At 47.3% G+C, this 15,111-nt stretch overlaps 1 protein-coding gene across 4 annotated transcripts in view; it reads left to right on the top strand.

The window, feature by feature from the left end:
* The window catches only part of ARHGEF7 (Rho guanine nucleotide exchange factor 7), a 379,118-nt gene that overhangs the window by 145,941 nt on the left and 218,066 nt on the right, over positions 1-15,111 (top strand). For all 4 annotated transcript variants that reach the window (XM_063953160.1, XM_063953162.1, XM_063953161.1 and 1 more), the window contains exon 4: positions 9,018-9,148. In XM_063953160.1, the coding sequence (XP_063809230.1) occupies positions 9,018-9,148 (131 nt within the window). The remainder of the gene's footprint in view (positions 1-9,017; positions 9,149-15,111) is intronic.

The raw sequence follows: 15,111 nt of genomic DNA, 5'->3' as shown, positions 1-15,111 counted from the left end.
TTGGGAGACTCCGGATAAGAGACCGCAGATCCCCAAAAGAATTTTTATGGCATACCCCTTCCCTAAGCAGGACAGGGAGATTTGGGAATCACCCCCCACTGTGGACAAGGCCCTGACGCGCTTGTCCAAGAAAGTGGCGCTACCGTCTCCTGACACAGCGGCCCTTAAGGACCCTGCAGATCGCAGGCAAGAAACTACCTTAAAGGGTATTTATTCTCATACGGGTGCTGTGTTAAGACCGACGATTGCGTCGGCATGGGTGTGTAGCGCAATTGCAGCTTGGACAGATGAGCTGACAGATCAATTTGATACTATGGATTAGGATACTATATTCCTAACTCTAGCACATATAAAAGACGCAGTCTTATTTATGAGGGATGCTCAAAGGGACATTGGATTGCTAGCTTCTAGGGCCAATGCCATGTCTATCTCAGCGAGAAGATCCTTATGGACTCGCCAATGGACGGGTGATGCGGATTCCAAAAAACATATGGAAGTACTACCCTATAAGGGTGATGTATTGTTTGTGGATGGGCTGACGGACCTGGTTTCCACAGCTACAGCAGGTAAATCAAATTTTTTACCATATATTCCCCAACAGCAAAAGAAAGTTGGAGTACCGCAAGGCTTAGTCCTAGGTCCTCTGCTTTTCTCTATCTATACCACATCTCTTGGCAAACTAATCAACTCTTTCGGATTTCAGTACCATCTGTATGCGGATGATACTCAAATCTACCTATCCTCCCCTGATTTGTCACCATCTGTATTGGGCCGTGTCACTGAATGCCTTTCTGCCATTTCATTTTGGATGACATCTCGCCACCTCAAACTTAATATTTCCAAAACAGAATTAATTATATTTCCACCGGCCAATAGTAGTTTCCAACCTGATATCTCTATCACTGTTGAGAACTCTGCAATCACCCCTACCCCACAAGCTCGCTGCCTAGGTGTCATTCTTGACTCTGAACTGTCCTTTGTTACCCACATTCAATCTGTCTCAAGATCATGTTACATACATCTAAGAAACATATCCAAAATACGCCCTTATCTTACACAAGACACAGCAAAAACTCTAATCCATGCTCTCATTATCTCCCGCATTGATTATTGTAATAGTCTCCTGACCGGTCTTCCCAAACATAGGCTCTCACCACTACAATCCATTTTGAATGCAGCTGCGAGGCTAATCTTCCTTGCCAGACGTTCATCGTCTGCAGATCCGCTCTGTCAGTCCCTCCATTGGTTACCGTATTAAATATAAAATACTTTTACTCACATACAAGGCTATTAACCAAACTGCACCAACATACATCTCTTCACTCATCTCAAAATATCTCCCTACCCGACCTCTCCGCTCTGCACAAGATCTACGTCTCTCATCCACACGCATTACTTGTTCACACTCAAAATTACAGGACTTTATCCGGGCTTCACCCACTCTGTGGAATGCCCTCCCACGCACAGTAAGACTCGCCTCTAGTCTCCAAACCTTTAAACGGTCCCTGAAAACTCACCTCTTCAGACAAGCCTACCAAATTCCAGACCCACCCACATAACCTTCAGTGCTTCCCTATCTAATTACATCCTCTGTAGAGTATTCATAACATCACATATCTTGTCTTTCTTTAGTCTCACACCCTCCTGACACTTGGATAACTTTGTGGGGTATCATCATACAACCCATTAAGAACCTAGCAATCTGGTGGACCATTATGCAATAGGTAGCATCTATCCTTGTGTATCTATGCTTATTTCCCTATAGATTGTAAGCTTGCGAGCAGGGCCTTCCTACCTCTATGTCTGTCTGTTTTTACCCAGTTTTGTTCTATTACTGTTGTTCTAATTGTAAAGCGCAACGGAATATGCTGCGCTATATAAGAAACTGTTAATAAATAAATAATAAATAAATAAAGCAACACCCTATCAGATGCAGTCCTTTCGGTCGCACAAGTCAAAAAGAGGTCGGGGATCCTCTTTCCTTCGCCAGAGGTAAGGGCAGAGGCAAGAGAGCACCTGCTTCGGCAGGTGCCCAGGAACAAAAGTCCTCCCTGGCTGCTCCAAAAACCACAGCATGACGCTGGGACTCCCCTGAGGGAGTCCGCATCGGTGGGTTCACGTCTTCGACTTTTCAGTCAGGCCTGGGTCAGTTCGGACCTGAATCCCTGGGTGTTGGAAATAGTTTCCGAGCGTTACAAATTGGAATTAGAGGATGTGCCCCTGAGCCGATTTTTCAAATCGGCCCTACCAGCTTCCACATTGGAAAGGGATGTAGTGTTAGCTGCAATTCAAACGCTGTGTATACAGCAAGTGATAATCAAGGTTCCCCTGCACCAGCAGGGAAGAGGTTACTATTCAACCCTATTTGTGGTCCCGAAACCGGACGGTACGGTCAGACCGATTTTGAATCTGAAATCCCTAAACCTGTACATAAAAAGATTCAAATTCAAAATGGAATCTCTCAGAGCAATAATAGCCAACATGGAGGAGGGGGAGTTTATGGTGTCTCTGGACATAAAGGATGTGTACCTTCATGTCCCCATATATGCCCCCCATCAGGAATACCTGAGATTCGCTGTACAGGATTGTCATTACCAATTTCAGACGTTGCCGTTTGGATTTTCCACGGCCCTGAGGGTTTTCACCAAGATAATGGCGGAAATGATGGTGGTCCTGCGCAAGCATGGAGTCACAATTATCCCATACTTGGACGATCTCCTGATAAAAGTGAGATCAAGGGAGAAATTGCTGAGCAGTGTGGCACTCTCTCTGAGAGTGCTCCAGCAACATGGTTGGATTCTAAATCTACCGAAGTCACAGTTGATTCCGACAACTCGACTACCGTTCCTAGGTATGATACTGGATACGGAACAAATGAAGGTCTTCCTCCCAATAGAGAGAGCCCAGGACATCCAGAACATGGTCAGAGACCTGCTAAAACCGAAAAGGGTGTCAGTTCACCAATGCACTCGAGTTCTGGGAAAAATAGTGGCGACCTACGAGGCCATTCCCTTCGGAAGGTTCCATGCAAGGACTTTTCAATGGGACCTTCTGGACAAGTGGTGCGGGTCCCATCTGCACTTACATCGGAAAATAACTCTGTCCCCAGGGGCCAGAGTGTCTCTACTGTGGTGGTTGCAAAGTGCTCACCTGCTGGAGGGTCGCCGGTTCGGGATTCAGGACTGGATCCTGGTTACCACGGACGCGAGCCTTCGAGGATGGGGAGCGGTCACACAGGGAAAAATCTTTCAGGGACTTTAGTCAGACCAGGAGTCCTGTCTACACATCAGTGTGTTGGAACTCAGAGCCATTTACAACGGCCTTCGACAAGCGGAGAGTCTTCTTCGAAACCTACCGGTTCTGATTCAATCAGACAATGTCACAGCAGTGGCTCATGTGAACCGCAAAGGCGGGACAAGAAGCAGAGTCGCGATGGCGGAAACCACCAGGATTCTTCGCTGGTAGGAAAATCATGTAAGTGCTCTGTCGGCTGTCTTCATTCCGGGAGTGGACAACTGGGAAGCAGACTTCCTCAGCAGACACGATCTCCATCCAGGAGAGTGGGGACTTCATCAGGAAGTGTTTGCAGACATAACACGTCTTTGGGGAACTCCTCAAATAGACATGATGGCGTCACGCCTCAACAAAAAGCTTCGGAGGTATTGTTCCAGGTCTCGGGACCCTCAGGCAGTGGCAGTAGACGCTCTGATAACACCGTGGGTGTTCAAATCTGTCTACGTGTTTTCTCCTCTTCCCCTCATCACAAAAGTGTTGAGGATCATAAGGCAAAGAAGAGTACAGACGATACTCGTTGTCCCAGACTGACCTCGAAGGGCCTGGTACTCAGATCTACAAGAGATGCTCAAAGCAGATCCCTGGCCTCTTCCTCAGAGGGAAGACCTGTTGCAACAGGGGCCCTGTGTATTTCAGGACTTACCGCGGTTACGTTTGACAGCATGGCGGTTGGACGCCGAATCCTAGCGAAAAGGGGATTCCGGAAGAGGTCATCCCTACTTTAATAATGGCTAGGAAGGAGGTGACGGTTAAGCATTATCACCGTATCTGGCGAAAGTATGTGTCTTGGTGTGAGACCAAGAATGCACCTACGGAAGATTTTCATCTGGGTCGTTTTCTCCACTTCCTACAGACAGGAGTGGATATGGGCCTGAAATTAGGCTCTGTTAAGGTTCAGATTTCGGCCCTCTCGATTTTCTTTCAGAAGGAATTCGCTTCTCTTCCAGAAGTCCAGACGTTTGTAAAGGGAGTGCTGCACATCCAGCCTCTTTTTGTGCCTCCAGTAGCACCGTGGGACCTCAACGTGGTGTTGCAGTTTCTAAAATCACACTGGTTTGAACCGCTTAACAAGGTTGAGTTGAAATTTCTTACTTGGAAGGTGGTCATGTTGTTGGCCTAGGCATTGGCAAGGCGAGTATCAGAATTGGCGGCTTTGTTACACAAAAGCCCTTACTTGATTTTTCATGTGGATCGAGCTGAATTGAGGATACGTCCGCAATTTTTGCCTAAGGTGGTTTCTTCATTCCATGTGAATCAACCTATTGTGGTGCCTGTGGCTACAAGTGACCTGGAGGATTCCAGATCCCTGGACGTAGTCAGGTCTTTAAAGATTTATGTAGCCAGGACGGCTAGAATTAGGAAAACAGAGGCCCTGTTTGTCCTGTATGCGTCCAATAAGATTGGCGCACCTGCTTCGAAGCAGACTATTGCTCGCTGGATCTGTAATACGATTCAGCAGGCTTACTCTACGGCTGGATTCCCGGTACCAAATTCGGTAAAGGCCCATTCCACTAGGAAGGTGGGCTCTTCTTGGGCGGCTGCCCGAGGCGTATCGGCATTACTACTTTGCCGAGCAGCGACTCGGTCGGGGTCAAACACTTTTTTGCTAAATTCTACAAGTTTGATACCCTGGCTGATGAGGACCTAGCGATTGCTCAGTCGGTGCTGCAGAGTCATACGCACTCTCCTGCCCGATTAGATGCTTTGGTATAAACCCCATGGTCCTTACGGAGTCCCCAGCATCCTCTAGGACGTAAGAGAAAATAAGATTTTAAACCTACCGGTAAATCTATTTCTCCTAGTCCGTAGAGGATGCTGGGCGCCCGTCCCAGTGCGGAAACTCTGCAAGACTTGTATATAGTTATAGCTTACATATGGGTTATGTTACAGTTGAAATCGGTTTTGGACCGTTACTGTTGTTGTTCATATGGTTAACTGGTTATGTATGATCCAGGTTACATGGTATGATTGGTGTGGGCTGGTATGAATCTTGCCCTTGGATTGCTAAATCCTGCCTTGTATTGTCCATCTCCTCTGGGCACAGTTTCTCTAACTGAGGTCTGGAGGAGGGGCATAGAGGGAGGAGCCAGTGCACACCCATAGTCAAAGTTCTTATTAGGTGCCCTATCTCCTGCGGAGCCCGTCTATACCCCATGGTCCTTACGGAGTCCCCAGCATCCTCTACGGACTAGGAGAAATAGATTTACCGGTAGGTTTAAAATCTTATTTTTACTTACCGGTAAATCTATTTCTCGTAGTCCGTAGAGGATGCTGGGCGCCCGTCCCAAGTGCGGACTTCTTCTGCAAGACTTGTATATAGTTATTGCTTACATAAGGGTTATGTTATAGTTTCATCAGTTTGAACCGAGACTATGTTGTTGTTCATGCTGTTAACTGGGTAGTTTATCACAGGTTATACGGTATGATTGGTGTGGCTGGTATGAATCTTGCCCTTGGATTAACTAAAATCCTTTCCTCGTACTGTCCGTCTCCTCTGGGCACAGTTTCCCTAACTGAGGTCTGGAGGAGGAGCATAGAGGGAGGAGCCAGTGCACACCCAGAATCCAAAGTCTTTCTTAAAGTGCCCTATCTCCTGCGAAGCCCGTCTATTCCCCATGGTCCTTACGGAGTCCCCAGCATCCTCTACGGACTACGAGAAATAGATTTACTGGTAAGTTAAATCTTATTTTTTCTTGGCAGGTGGAGATAGGAGAAAAGGGAAGAGGTCAGCAGCCTCTTCAAGATTACAGGAGCAGAATTCATCCTCTGTTTCTGCTACATCCACTGCATGACGCTGGGACTCTCTTGCGGGAGCCCACACAGGTGGGGACATGTCTAAAACTCTTCAGTCAGTCCTGGAACGGACTTGGACCCGTGGGTTTTAAGAATAGTGTCCCAAGGGTGCATACTGGAGTTTTCCAGACGTTTCTCCTCACCGATTATTCAAATCAGCCTTACCGATTCTCCTCCGGACAGGGAGGTAGTGTGCGACGCAATACAAGGGTTGTGTCAGGATCAGGTCATTGTCCTGGTTTCCCCTGTCACAATAGGGAGAAGGCTGTTGTTCAAGCCTCTTCGTGCTCCCGAAACCAGACTGATCGGTCAAACCAATCCTAAATCTGAAATCCCTCAATTTCTACTTAAAGAGGATTGTCATTACCAATTTCACCAGGGTGATGGCGGTAATGATGGTTCTCCTTCGCTAGTAAGGAGTCAGAATTATCCCGTACTGGGTCGGTCTCCTGATAACGGTGAGATCAAGAAATCAGTTGGTGCAGAATGTGGCACTCTCCCTGACAGTTCTTCAACAACAGGGTTGGCTCATGAGCTTGCCAGAACCACTGTCGGTCCCAACGACGCTGTTGTCGGTTTTGGGAATAATATTAGATACAGAACTGCAGACAGTTTTGCTTCCAGTGGAAAAGGCTCTGAAGATCCAGAGTCTGGTCAGACCAGCAAGAGTGTCAATTCATCAATACATTCGGTTGCTGGAAAATATGGTCGCGGTCTAAGAGGCCATTCAGTTGGACAAGTGCTCCGGCTCCCGCCTACACATACACCGGAGGATAATCCGGTCTTCCAAGACCAGAATCTCACTCCTGGGGTGGCTGCGCAGTGCTCACCTCCTAGAGGGGCGCAGGTTCGGGATCCAGGTCTGGATCCTAGTGACCACGGATGCATGCCTCCGAGGCTGGGGAGCAGTCACACGGGGAAAAAAACTTCCAAGGAAGATGGTTAAGTTAGGAAACTTGTCACCACATAAACGGTCTATGGTTAAGGGCCGTTTACAACGGTTTTCTGCAAACAAAATACAGAGCAGTAATGGCAGAAGCCACAAGGCTTTTCCACTGGGGAAAAAAAACATACAAGTGCTCTGTCAGCGAGGTTCGTTCCAAGAGTGGACAACTGGGAAGCAGACTTCCTCAGCAGACACGATCTCCATCCAGGAGAATGGAGCCTCCATCAAGAGGTCTTCACAGAAGTGACAAGACATTGGAGAATTCCTCAAATAGACATGATGACGTCTCGTCTCAACTAGAAGCTTCAGAGATATTGTTCCAGGTTGAGAGACCCTCAAGCAATAGCAGTGGATGCCCTAGCGACACCGTGGGTGTTTCGGTCGGTGTACGTGTTTCCTCCGCTTCCACTCATTCTAAAAGTGATAAAGATCATAAGAAGAACAAAGGTTCAAGCGATCCTCATTGTTCAGATTGGCCAAGGAGGGCTTAGTGTCCAGATCTTCAGGAATGACTCATAGGAGATCCCTGGCCTCTTCAAATTCAAAGTTCAAATTTCGGCTTTATCAGTTTTGTTACAAAAACAATTGGCCTCACTTCCAGAAGTTCAGACCGGTGTGAAAGGCGTATTGCACATCCAACCTCCTTTTGTACCCCCTGTAGCACCATGGGATCTTAACGTGGTGTTGCAGTTCCTTCGATCTCATTGGTTTGAACCTTTATAGGTGGTAGAGTTGAAATTCCTTGCTTGGAAAGTGGTCATGCTGTTGGCTTTGGCATCAGCACGGCGGGTGTCTGAATTGGCGGCCTTGTCTCACAAGAGCCCTTATTTGATCTTCCATGAAGATAGAGCAGAATTGAGGACTCGTCAACAGTTTTCTGCTGAAAGTGGTTTCATCGTTCCACTTGAACCAAACTATTGTGGTACCAGTGGCTACTGATGCCTTGCTGGAATCGAAGCCTCTCGATGTAGTAAGAGCTTTGAAGTTTTATATTGCCAGGACGGCTCAGTTTAGGAAAACAGAGGCTCACAATAAAATTGGGGCTCCTGCTTCCAAGCAGTCTATTGCGCGCTGGATCTGTCATACGATTCAGCAGGCTCATTCTATGGCTGGATTGCCGTTACCGAAATCGGTGAAGGCCCATTCTACTAGGAGGGTGGGCTCGTCCTGGGCGGCTGCCCGGGGGGTCTCGGCATTACAGCTTTGCCGAGCAGCTACTTGGTCGGGTTCAAACACCTTTGCGAAGTTCTACAAGTTTGATTCCCTGGCTAATGAGGACCTCCTGTTTGGTCAATCGGTGCTGCAGAGTCATCCGCACTCTCCCGCCCGTACTAGAGCTTTGGTATAAACCCCATGGTTCTTGATGTGACCCCAGCATCCTCTAGGACGTATGAGAAAATAGTATTTTAATACCTACCGGTAAATCCTTTTCTCTTAGTCCGTAGAGGATGCTGGGCGCCCGTCCCAGTGCATACTGTATCTGCAGTTATTGGCTGTGGTTACACACAGGTTGTGTTACGATTTTTGGCAGCATATTGCTGCAAATTCTTCATGCCGTTGGCTTGTGTTCTGTTGAATGCCACGTTCTGCGGCATGCTTGAGGTGTTAGCTGGTAAGATGCTCACCGTGGTTTAACAATAAATCCTTTCCTCGAAATGTCCGTCTCCCTGGGCACAGTTCTTTAAACTGGAGTCTTGAGGAGGGGCATAGAGGGAGGAGCCATGTCACACCATTTGAAAGTCTTAAAGTGCCCATGTCTCCTGCGGATCCCGTCTATACCCCATGGTTCTTGATGTGACCCCAGCATTCTCTACGGACTAAGAGAAAAGGATTTACCGGTAGGTATTAAAATCCTATTTTTCTGTATTGCTGATTTCATCATTCTGCTGGGTTTTTTTTTTAAGTCTATACTCTGAAAACATTCAGAAGCAGCAAAACTGCCTCCTACCTCTGTTTTGACCTATCCTTTTTGTGTGGTCTCCAGATATCGGCCTAGGAAGTGACTCTGTATGTGCCCGTCCATCTTCACATCGGATAAAGTCCTTTGATTCCGTTGGCTCCCAGTCTGTACTCAGTCGTTCGTCAAAATTATTGCAGGGTCAATATCGAAGCCTGGTGAGTAAGAGTGTCATAATCCAGATAAACAGTATTTTGTTTTACTGATCTTTTATAGATAGTGATGACTGCATCTTGCTTTGGGGTATATTCAATTAGAGCCGAAACTGCCATCTGTCGAAAAGACGGCAGTTTTCGACTTTTTAAGGTCGAATCGTGATTCGACCTATTCAATCCCTGCAGTTTTGATTCGACAAGTCGGGGAATTCGAATAGTACGTGAATCAGTGGTATAGCTGCCAAATCACGTACTTTTGAGTGAAATGGGGCCAAATTCGACAGGATTTGGCCCCGTTTCCGACCATCTCAGTCCGACATTTAAAAATGTCGAACTGAAATGTGGGACCCAGAGGAGGAGAGGTGGGGGGAGCCTGGGGAAATCCGCGGGCATACAGGGGAGAGCAGCGCTACAGCACAGTGCTGCAGCAGGATGTCTCACAGCCGCCAGACCTCACGTCAGTGTCCACCCGGCTCCAGCAAGCGTGACTTCACTTGCTGGAGCCGGGTGGACACTGACGTGAGGTCTGGCGGCTGTGAGACATCCTTCTGCAACGCTGCTGTAGCGCTGCTCTCCTCCGTCTGCCCGCGGCTCCCCCCCCCTCTCCCCCTCTGGGTCCCTCATCTCAATTCGACTTTTTTAAAGTCGAATTGAGATGAGATTGGATAGGGGTTGTCGGATCCATTCCAACAAATGCATGTCGGAATGGATCCGACCCTGATTGAATATACCCCTTTGTCTCTTCTTATACATGTGTCTTCTGTCCAAGAGTAAATATTTACTGCAACCTCAAACAACTTTTTTGTGCTTTATAGTGTCTCATGAGATTACATTTTTAATCCTCTAGTCTTCATTTTTCCAGTTAATTCTAGAACGTTTTACATGGCTTGTTCTTCTGGCAGCACATTGTTTTCTGGTAGAGACTGGGCACAGGGAATTCATTCGTAATGAGTTTCTCTGATTCCAGGGTCATTAACTTGTGGAATCATCAGCCAACAGTGTGCTACATATGTTTAAAAAATGTCTACATTTCAAGATGTCTAAGAGCATGCAGAGTTTTTTTTTTTTAAATAAAAAGAGCCATGAAAAATGATTATTTCTCTCCTGGAGGGCAGTTCAATTCAGACTGATGGCCTCAATGAGTTGCTCTGGATTGCAACATTATGGCGATCAACATTACAAGCATTTACATGCATCCAATATGGCTAAACGGAATAGCCTGTGAGATGCTGGACTTAGGGCCCAATTCAGAACTGATTGCTGTTGTGCGAATTCGCACAGCGATCGATTATCGAATGACTGTGTATGCACCGCAATGCGTAGGCGCGAGCCCAAAATTTTGATCGCACGGCATACGCAAAGTGATTGACAGGAAGATGACGTTTAGGGTTAGGGTAACTGGCTGTTTTCTGGGAGTGTCAGGAAAACACATGCGTTCCCAAGCGTTTTCGGGAGGGTGCATGTCGTCAGCTCCGTCCCCAATCAGCCTGTTTGTATCGCACTGTAGGAGTAAGTCCTGGGCTACGCACAGTATGGAAAAATCATTAGATGGTGAGTGAGTTGCAAATGGATTTGCAGGTGTTTGCTGCATGGAGAAGTTTTCGCATGGCGTGCGCATGCAATCGCACACTTGCACGTGGCAGGTTTTCACTCTCCCTGGGCGGCGACTATCTGATCGCAGCCCTCTGCAAATTTGCAGCACATCGATCAGGTCTGAATTAGGACCTTTGAGTCTGGCCGCTTTTTTTTAAATTTATTTTTTCAAAGCAGCAGTCATTTACAAGGCAAAAACAGGTTGGTTTTGCCTTGTAAATGATTGTTCTTTTAAAATTCAGCCAGACTCGCACAAAGTCCCGCACCACTGGCAGCTCGCAGGCTATTACATTTACACCATAGAGTTTTGCAGAAAGACTTGCCACTTTCGGCCTACTGTAAATGGCATAAATTTGTGTAACCGAACATGTCAGTGCTTCTCTGTGGCACATTATGCTGAATTGAATCACCCCCTAGAGTATAGATATATAGATAGATAGATATATATAGATAAATACATACAGTTGTGCTCATAAGTTTACATACCCTAACAGAATTTGTGATTTTCTGGCCATTTGTCAGAGAATATGAATGATAACTCACAAACTTTTCTTTCACTCATGGTTAGTGGTTCGGTGAAGCCATTTATTGTCAAACAACTGTGTTTACTCTTTTTAAATCATACTGACAACAGAAACTACCCAAATGACCCTGATCAAAAGTTTACATACCCAGTTCTTAATACCGTGTATTGCCCCCTTTAACATCAATGACAGCTTGAAGTCTTTTGTGGTGATAAAGCTGATTATCTTTACAGGAATGAAAGCTATGCCTTAAACATACCTTAAATACACTTTAAACCTTTAGCCGCTGCGGCCGCTATACTTAATTCACACTCTACGCACCTTTTACGCTGTTAGTTTACAGAGTCCCGTACAGTGTACGGACTTTGCGTACACACGCCGCACTGACGGTACAAAGTACTCACAGCGCGTACACACCCAGAGATACACTTTAAACCTTCTACAGCAATGCTATGCAATAATAATACACTTTAAACCTTAGCAGGGCAATGAGGACACGACACCAATTGTGATTTTACCGCTGGGTTCCGACACCACAGTGGATTATTTCTGAAAGGGGGTTTACAATACAAATTATACACTACAATACAAGACAATATATATAACAGAATAATGGCTACAGTCAATGTACATACGTGAGTATATTCGCGTGCGCTTCCCGGTCCGGTCCTCCGTCATCAAATAGATAATGTTGTGAGTCTTGTGTGGTGCCGGGCTGCAGCAGGCTTTATTTATACAATTCTTCCAAAAGCAATACAATGGATACTGTAATCCCTTTGTCCATTGGACACAGGAATGCACTTTTACAGTACAGGAGAGGTCATAGGTTGATTTGAAAAGGTAGGCGATGTCTTTCTCAACTGCTCTTGTGGGTGGTCTCCTCTGGATTCCCGCCGCATAAATAATATACAGTAAATACAGTTTCTCTGATGTCCTAGTGGATGCTGGGTACTCCGTAAGGACCATGGGGAATAGACGGGCTCCGCAGGAGACTGGGCACTCTTAAAAGAAAGATTGGGTACTATATCTGGTGTGCACTGGCTTCTCCCTCTATGCCCCTCCTCCAGACCTCAGTTAGAATCTGTGCCCGGCCAGAGCTGGATGCACTTAGTGGGCTCTCCTGAAAGAAAGTATTTGTTAGGTTTTTTATTTTCAGTGAAATCTGCTGGCAACAGACTCACTGCTACGAGGGACTGAGGGGAGAGAAGCAAACCTACCTGCTTGCAGCTAGCTTGTGCTTCTAAGGCTACTGGACACCATTAGCTCCAGAGGGATCGAACACAGGGCCCGACCTCGATCGTCCGTTCCCGGAGCCGCGCCGCCGTCCCCCTTGCAGAGCCAGAAGACGGAAGATTCCAGGAGAAAATCGGCGGCTGAAGACTCCGGTCTTCAATAAGGTAGCACACAGCACTGCAGCTGTGCGCCATTGCTCCCACAGCACACCACACACTCAGGTCACTGGTGGGTGCAGGGCGCTGGGGGGGGGGGGGCGCCCTGGGCTGCAATATGTATACCTTGGTTGGCAAAATGCACATAATACAGTTATAAACTGTATATGTGCCTAATCCCCCGCCATAAATATTATTAAAAAAGCGGGAGAAGCCCGCCGCTGAAGTGGTGGTGCTATCTTCCTCAGCACAGCCAGCGCCATTTTCTCTTCACAGCTCCGCTGGAAGGACGCTCCCCAGGCTCTCCCCTGCAGTATTCACTACGAGAAGGGTAAAAAAGAGAGGGGGGGGGCACATAAATTTAGGCGCAAAAGGTAATATAAGCTGCTTTTGGGGGAAATTTCACTTTGTATTAGTGTAAATCCCTCTGTTATAAATAGCGCTCTGGTGTGTGCTGGCATACTCTCTCTCTGTCTCCTCAAAGGACTTTGTGGGGTCCTGTCCTCAGTCAGAGCATTCCCTGTGTGTGTGTGCGGTGTGTCGGTACGGCTGTGTCGACATGTTTGATGAGGACGCTTATGTGGAGGCGGAGCAGGAGCCGATAAGTGTGATGTCGCCCCCTGCGGGGCCGACACCAGAGTGGATGGATATGTGGAAGGTATTAACCGACAGTGTCAACTCCTTGCATAAAAGGTTCGATGACGTAACAGCTTTGGGACAGCCGGCATCTCAGCCCGCGCCTGCCCAAGCGTCTCAGAGGCCATCAGGGGCTCAAAAACGCCCGCTACCTCAGATGGCAGACACAGATGTCGACACGGAGTCTGACTCCAGTGTCGACGAGGATGAGACAAATGTACAATCCACAAGGGCCATCCGATGCATGATTACGGCAATGAAAAATGTGTTGCACATTTCTGACATTAACCCGGTTACCACTAAAAAGGGTATTATGTTTGGGGACAAAAAGCAGCCAGTGACTTTTCCCCCATCTGATGAGTTAAATGAATTGTGTGAAGAAGCGTGGTGTTCCCCAGATAAGAAATTAGTGATTTCTAAGAGGTTACTGATGGCGTACCCTTTCCCGCCAACGGACAGGCTACGTTGCGAAACATCCCCTAGGGTGGACAAGGCGCTCACACGCTTATCAAAAAAGGTGGCACTGCCGTCTCAGGATACGGCCGCCTTAAAGGAGCCTGCAGATAGAAAGCAGGAGGCTATCCTGAAGTCTGTATATACACACTCAGGTACTATACTGCGACCTGCAATTGCTTCGGCATGGATGTGTAGTGCTGCAGCTGCTTGGTCTGATTCCCTGTCAGATAACCTTGATTCCCTTGACAGGGATACTATTTTGCTAACCATAGAGCATATTAAAGACGTCGTCTTATATATGAGGGATGCACAGAGGGACATTTGCCGGCTGGTATCTAGAATTAATGCAATGTCCATTTCTGCCAGGAGAGTATTATGGACTCGGCAGTGGACAGGTGATGCTGATTCTAAAAGGCACATGGAGGTTTTGCCTTATAAGGGTGAGAAATTGTTTGGGGACGGTCTCTCGGACCTCGTATCCACAGCAACAGCTGGGTAGTCGACTTTTTTACCTCAGGTTCCCTCACAGCCTAAGAAAGCACCGTATTATCAAGTACAGTCCTTTCGGCCTCAGAAAGGCAAGCGGGTCAGAGGCGCTTCCTTTCTGCCCAGAGGCAGGGGTAGAGGGAAAAAGCTGCACCAGACAGCCAGTTCCCAGGAACAAAAATCATCCCCTGCTTCCACTAAGTCCACCGCATGACGCTGGGGCTCCACAGGTGGAGCCAGGTGCGGTGGGGGCGCGTCTCTGAAACTTCAGCGACCAGTGGGTTCGCTCACAGGTGGATCTCTGGGTTCTACAGGTGGTATCTCAGGGATACAAGCTGGAGTTCGAGGCGTCTACCCCTCGCCGTTACCTCAAATCAGCCTTGCCAGCTGCTCCCAAGGAAAGGGAGGTAGTACTGGCGGCAATTCACAAGCTGTACCTTCAGCAGGTGATAATCAAAGTTCCCCTCCTTCAACAGGGACGGGGATACTATTCCACAGTGTTTGTGGTACCGAAACCAGACGGTTCGGTGAGACCCATTCTAAATTTGAAATCCTTGAACACTTATATAAGGAAGTTCAAGTTCAAAATGGAATCGCTCAGGGCGGTTATTGCAAGCCTAGAAGAGGGGGATTTTATGGTGTCACTGGACATCAAGGATGCTTACCTACATGTCCCCATTTACCCACCTCACCAGGAATACCTCAGGTTTGTGGTACAGGACTGTCATTACCAATTCCGGACGTTGCCGTTTGGTCTGTCCACGGCACCGAGGGTATTTACCAAGGTAATGGCCGAAATGATGATACTCCTTCGAAAGAAGGGAGTTATAATTATCCCGTACTTGGACGATCTCCTTATAAAGGCAAGGTCCATGGAGCAGTT

This window comes from Pseudophryne corroboree, chromosome 2 (genome assembly GCF_028390025.1).
Source record: "Pseudophryne corroboree isolate aPseCor3 chromosome 2, aPseCor3.hap2, whole genome shotgun sequence".
Classification (NCBI taxonomy): domain Eukaryota; kingdom Metazoa; phylum Chordata; class Amphibia; order Anura; family Myobatrachidae; genus Pseudophryne; species Pseudophryne corroboree.
Note: the sequence above shows the minus strand (reverse complement) of the source record. Positions and strands in the feature narration are given on the sequence as shown.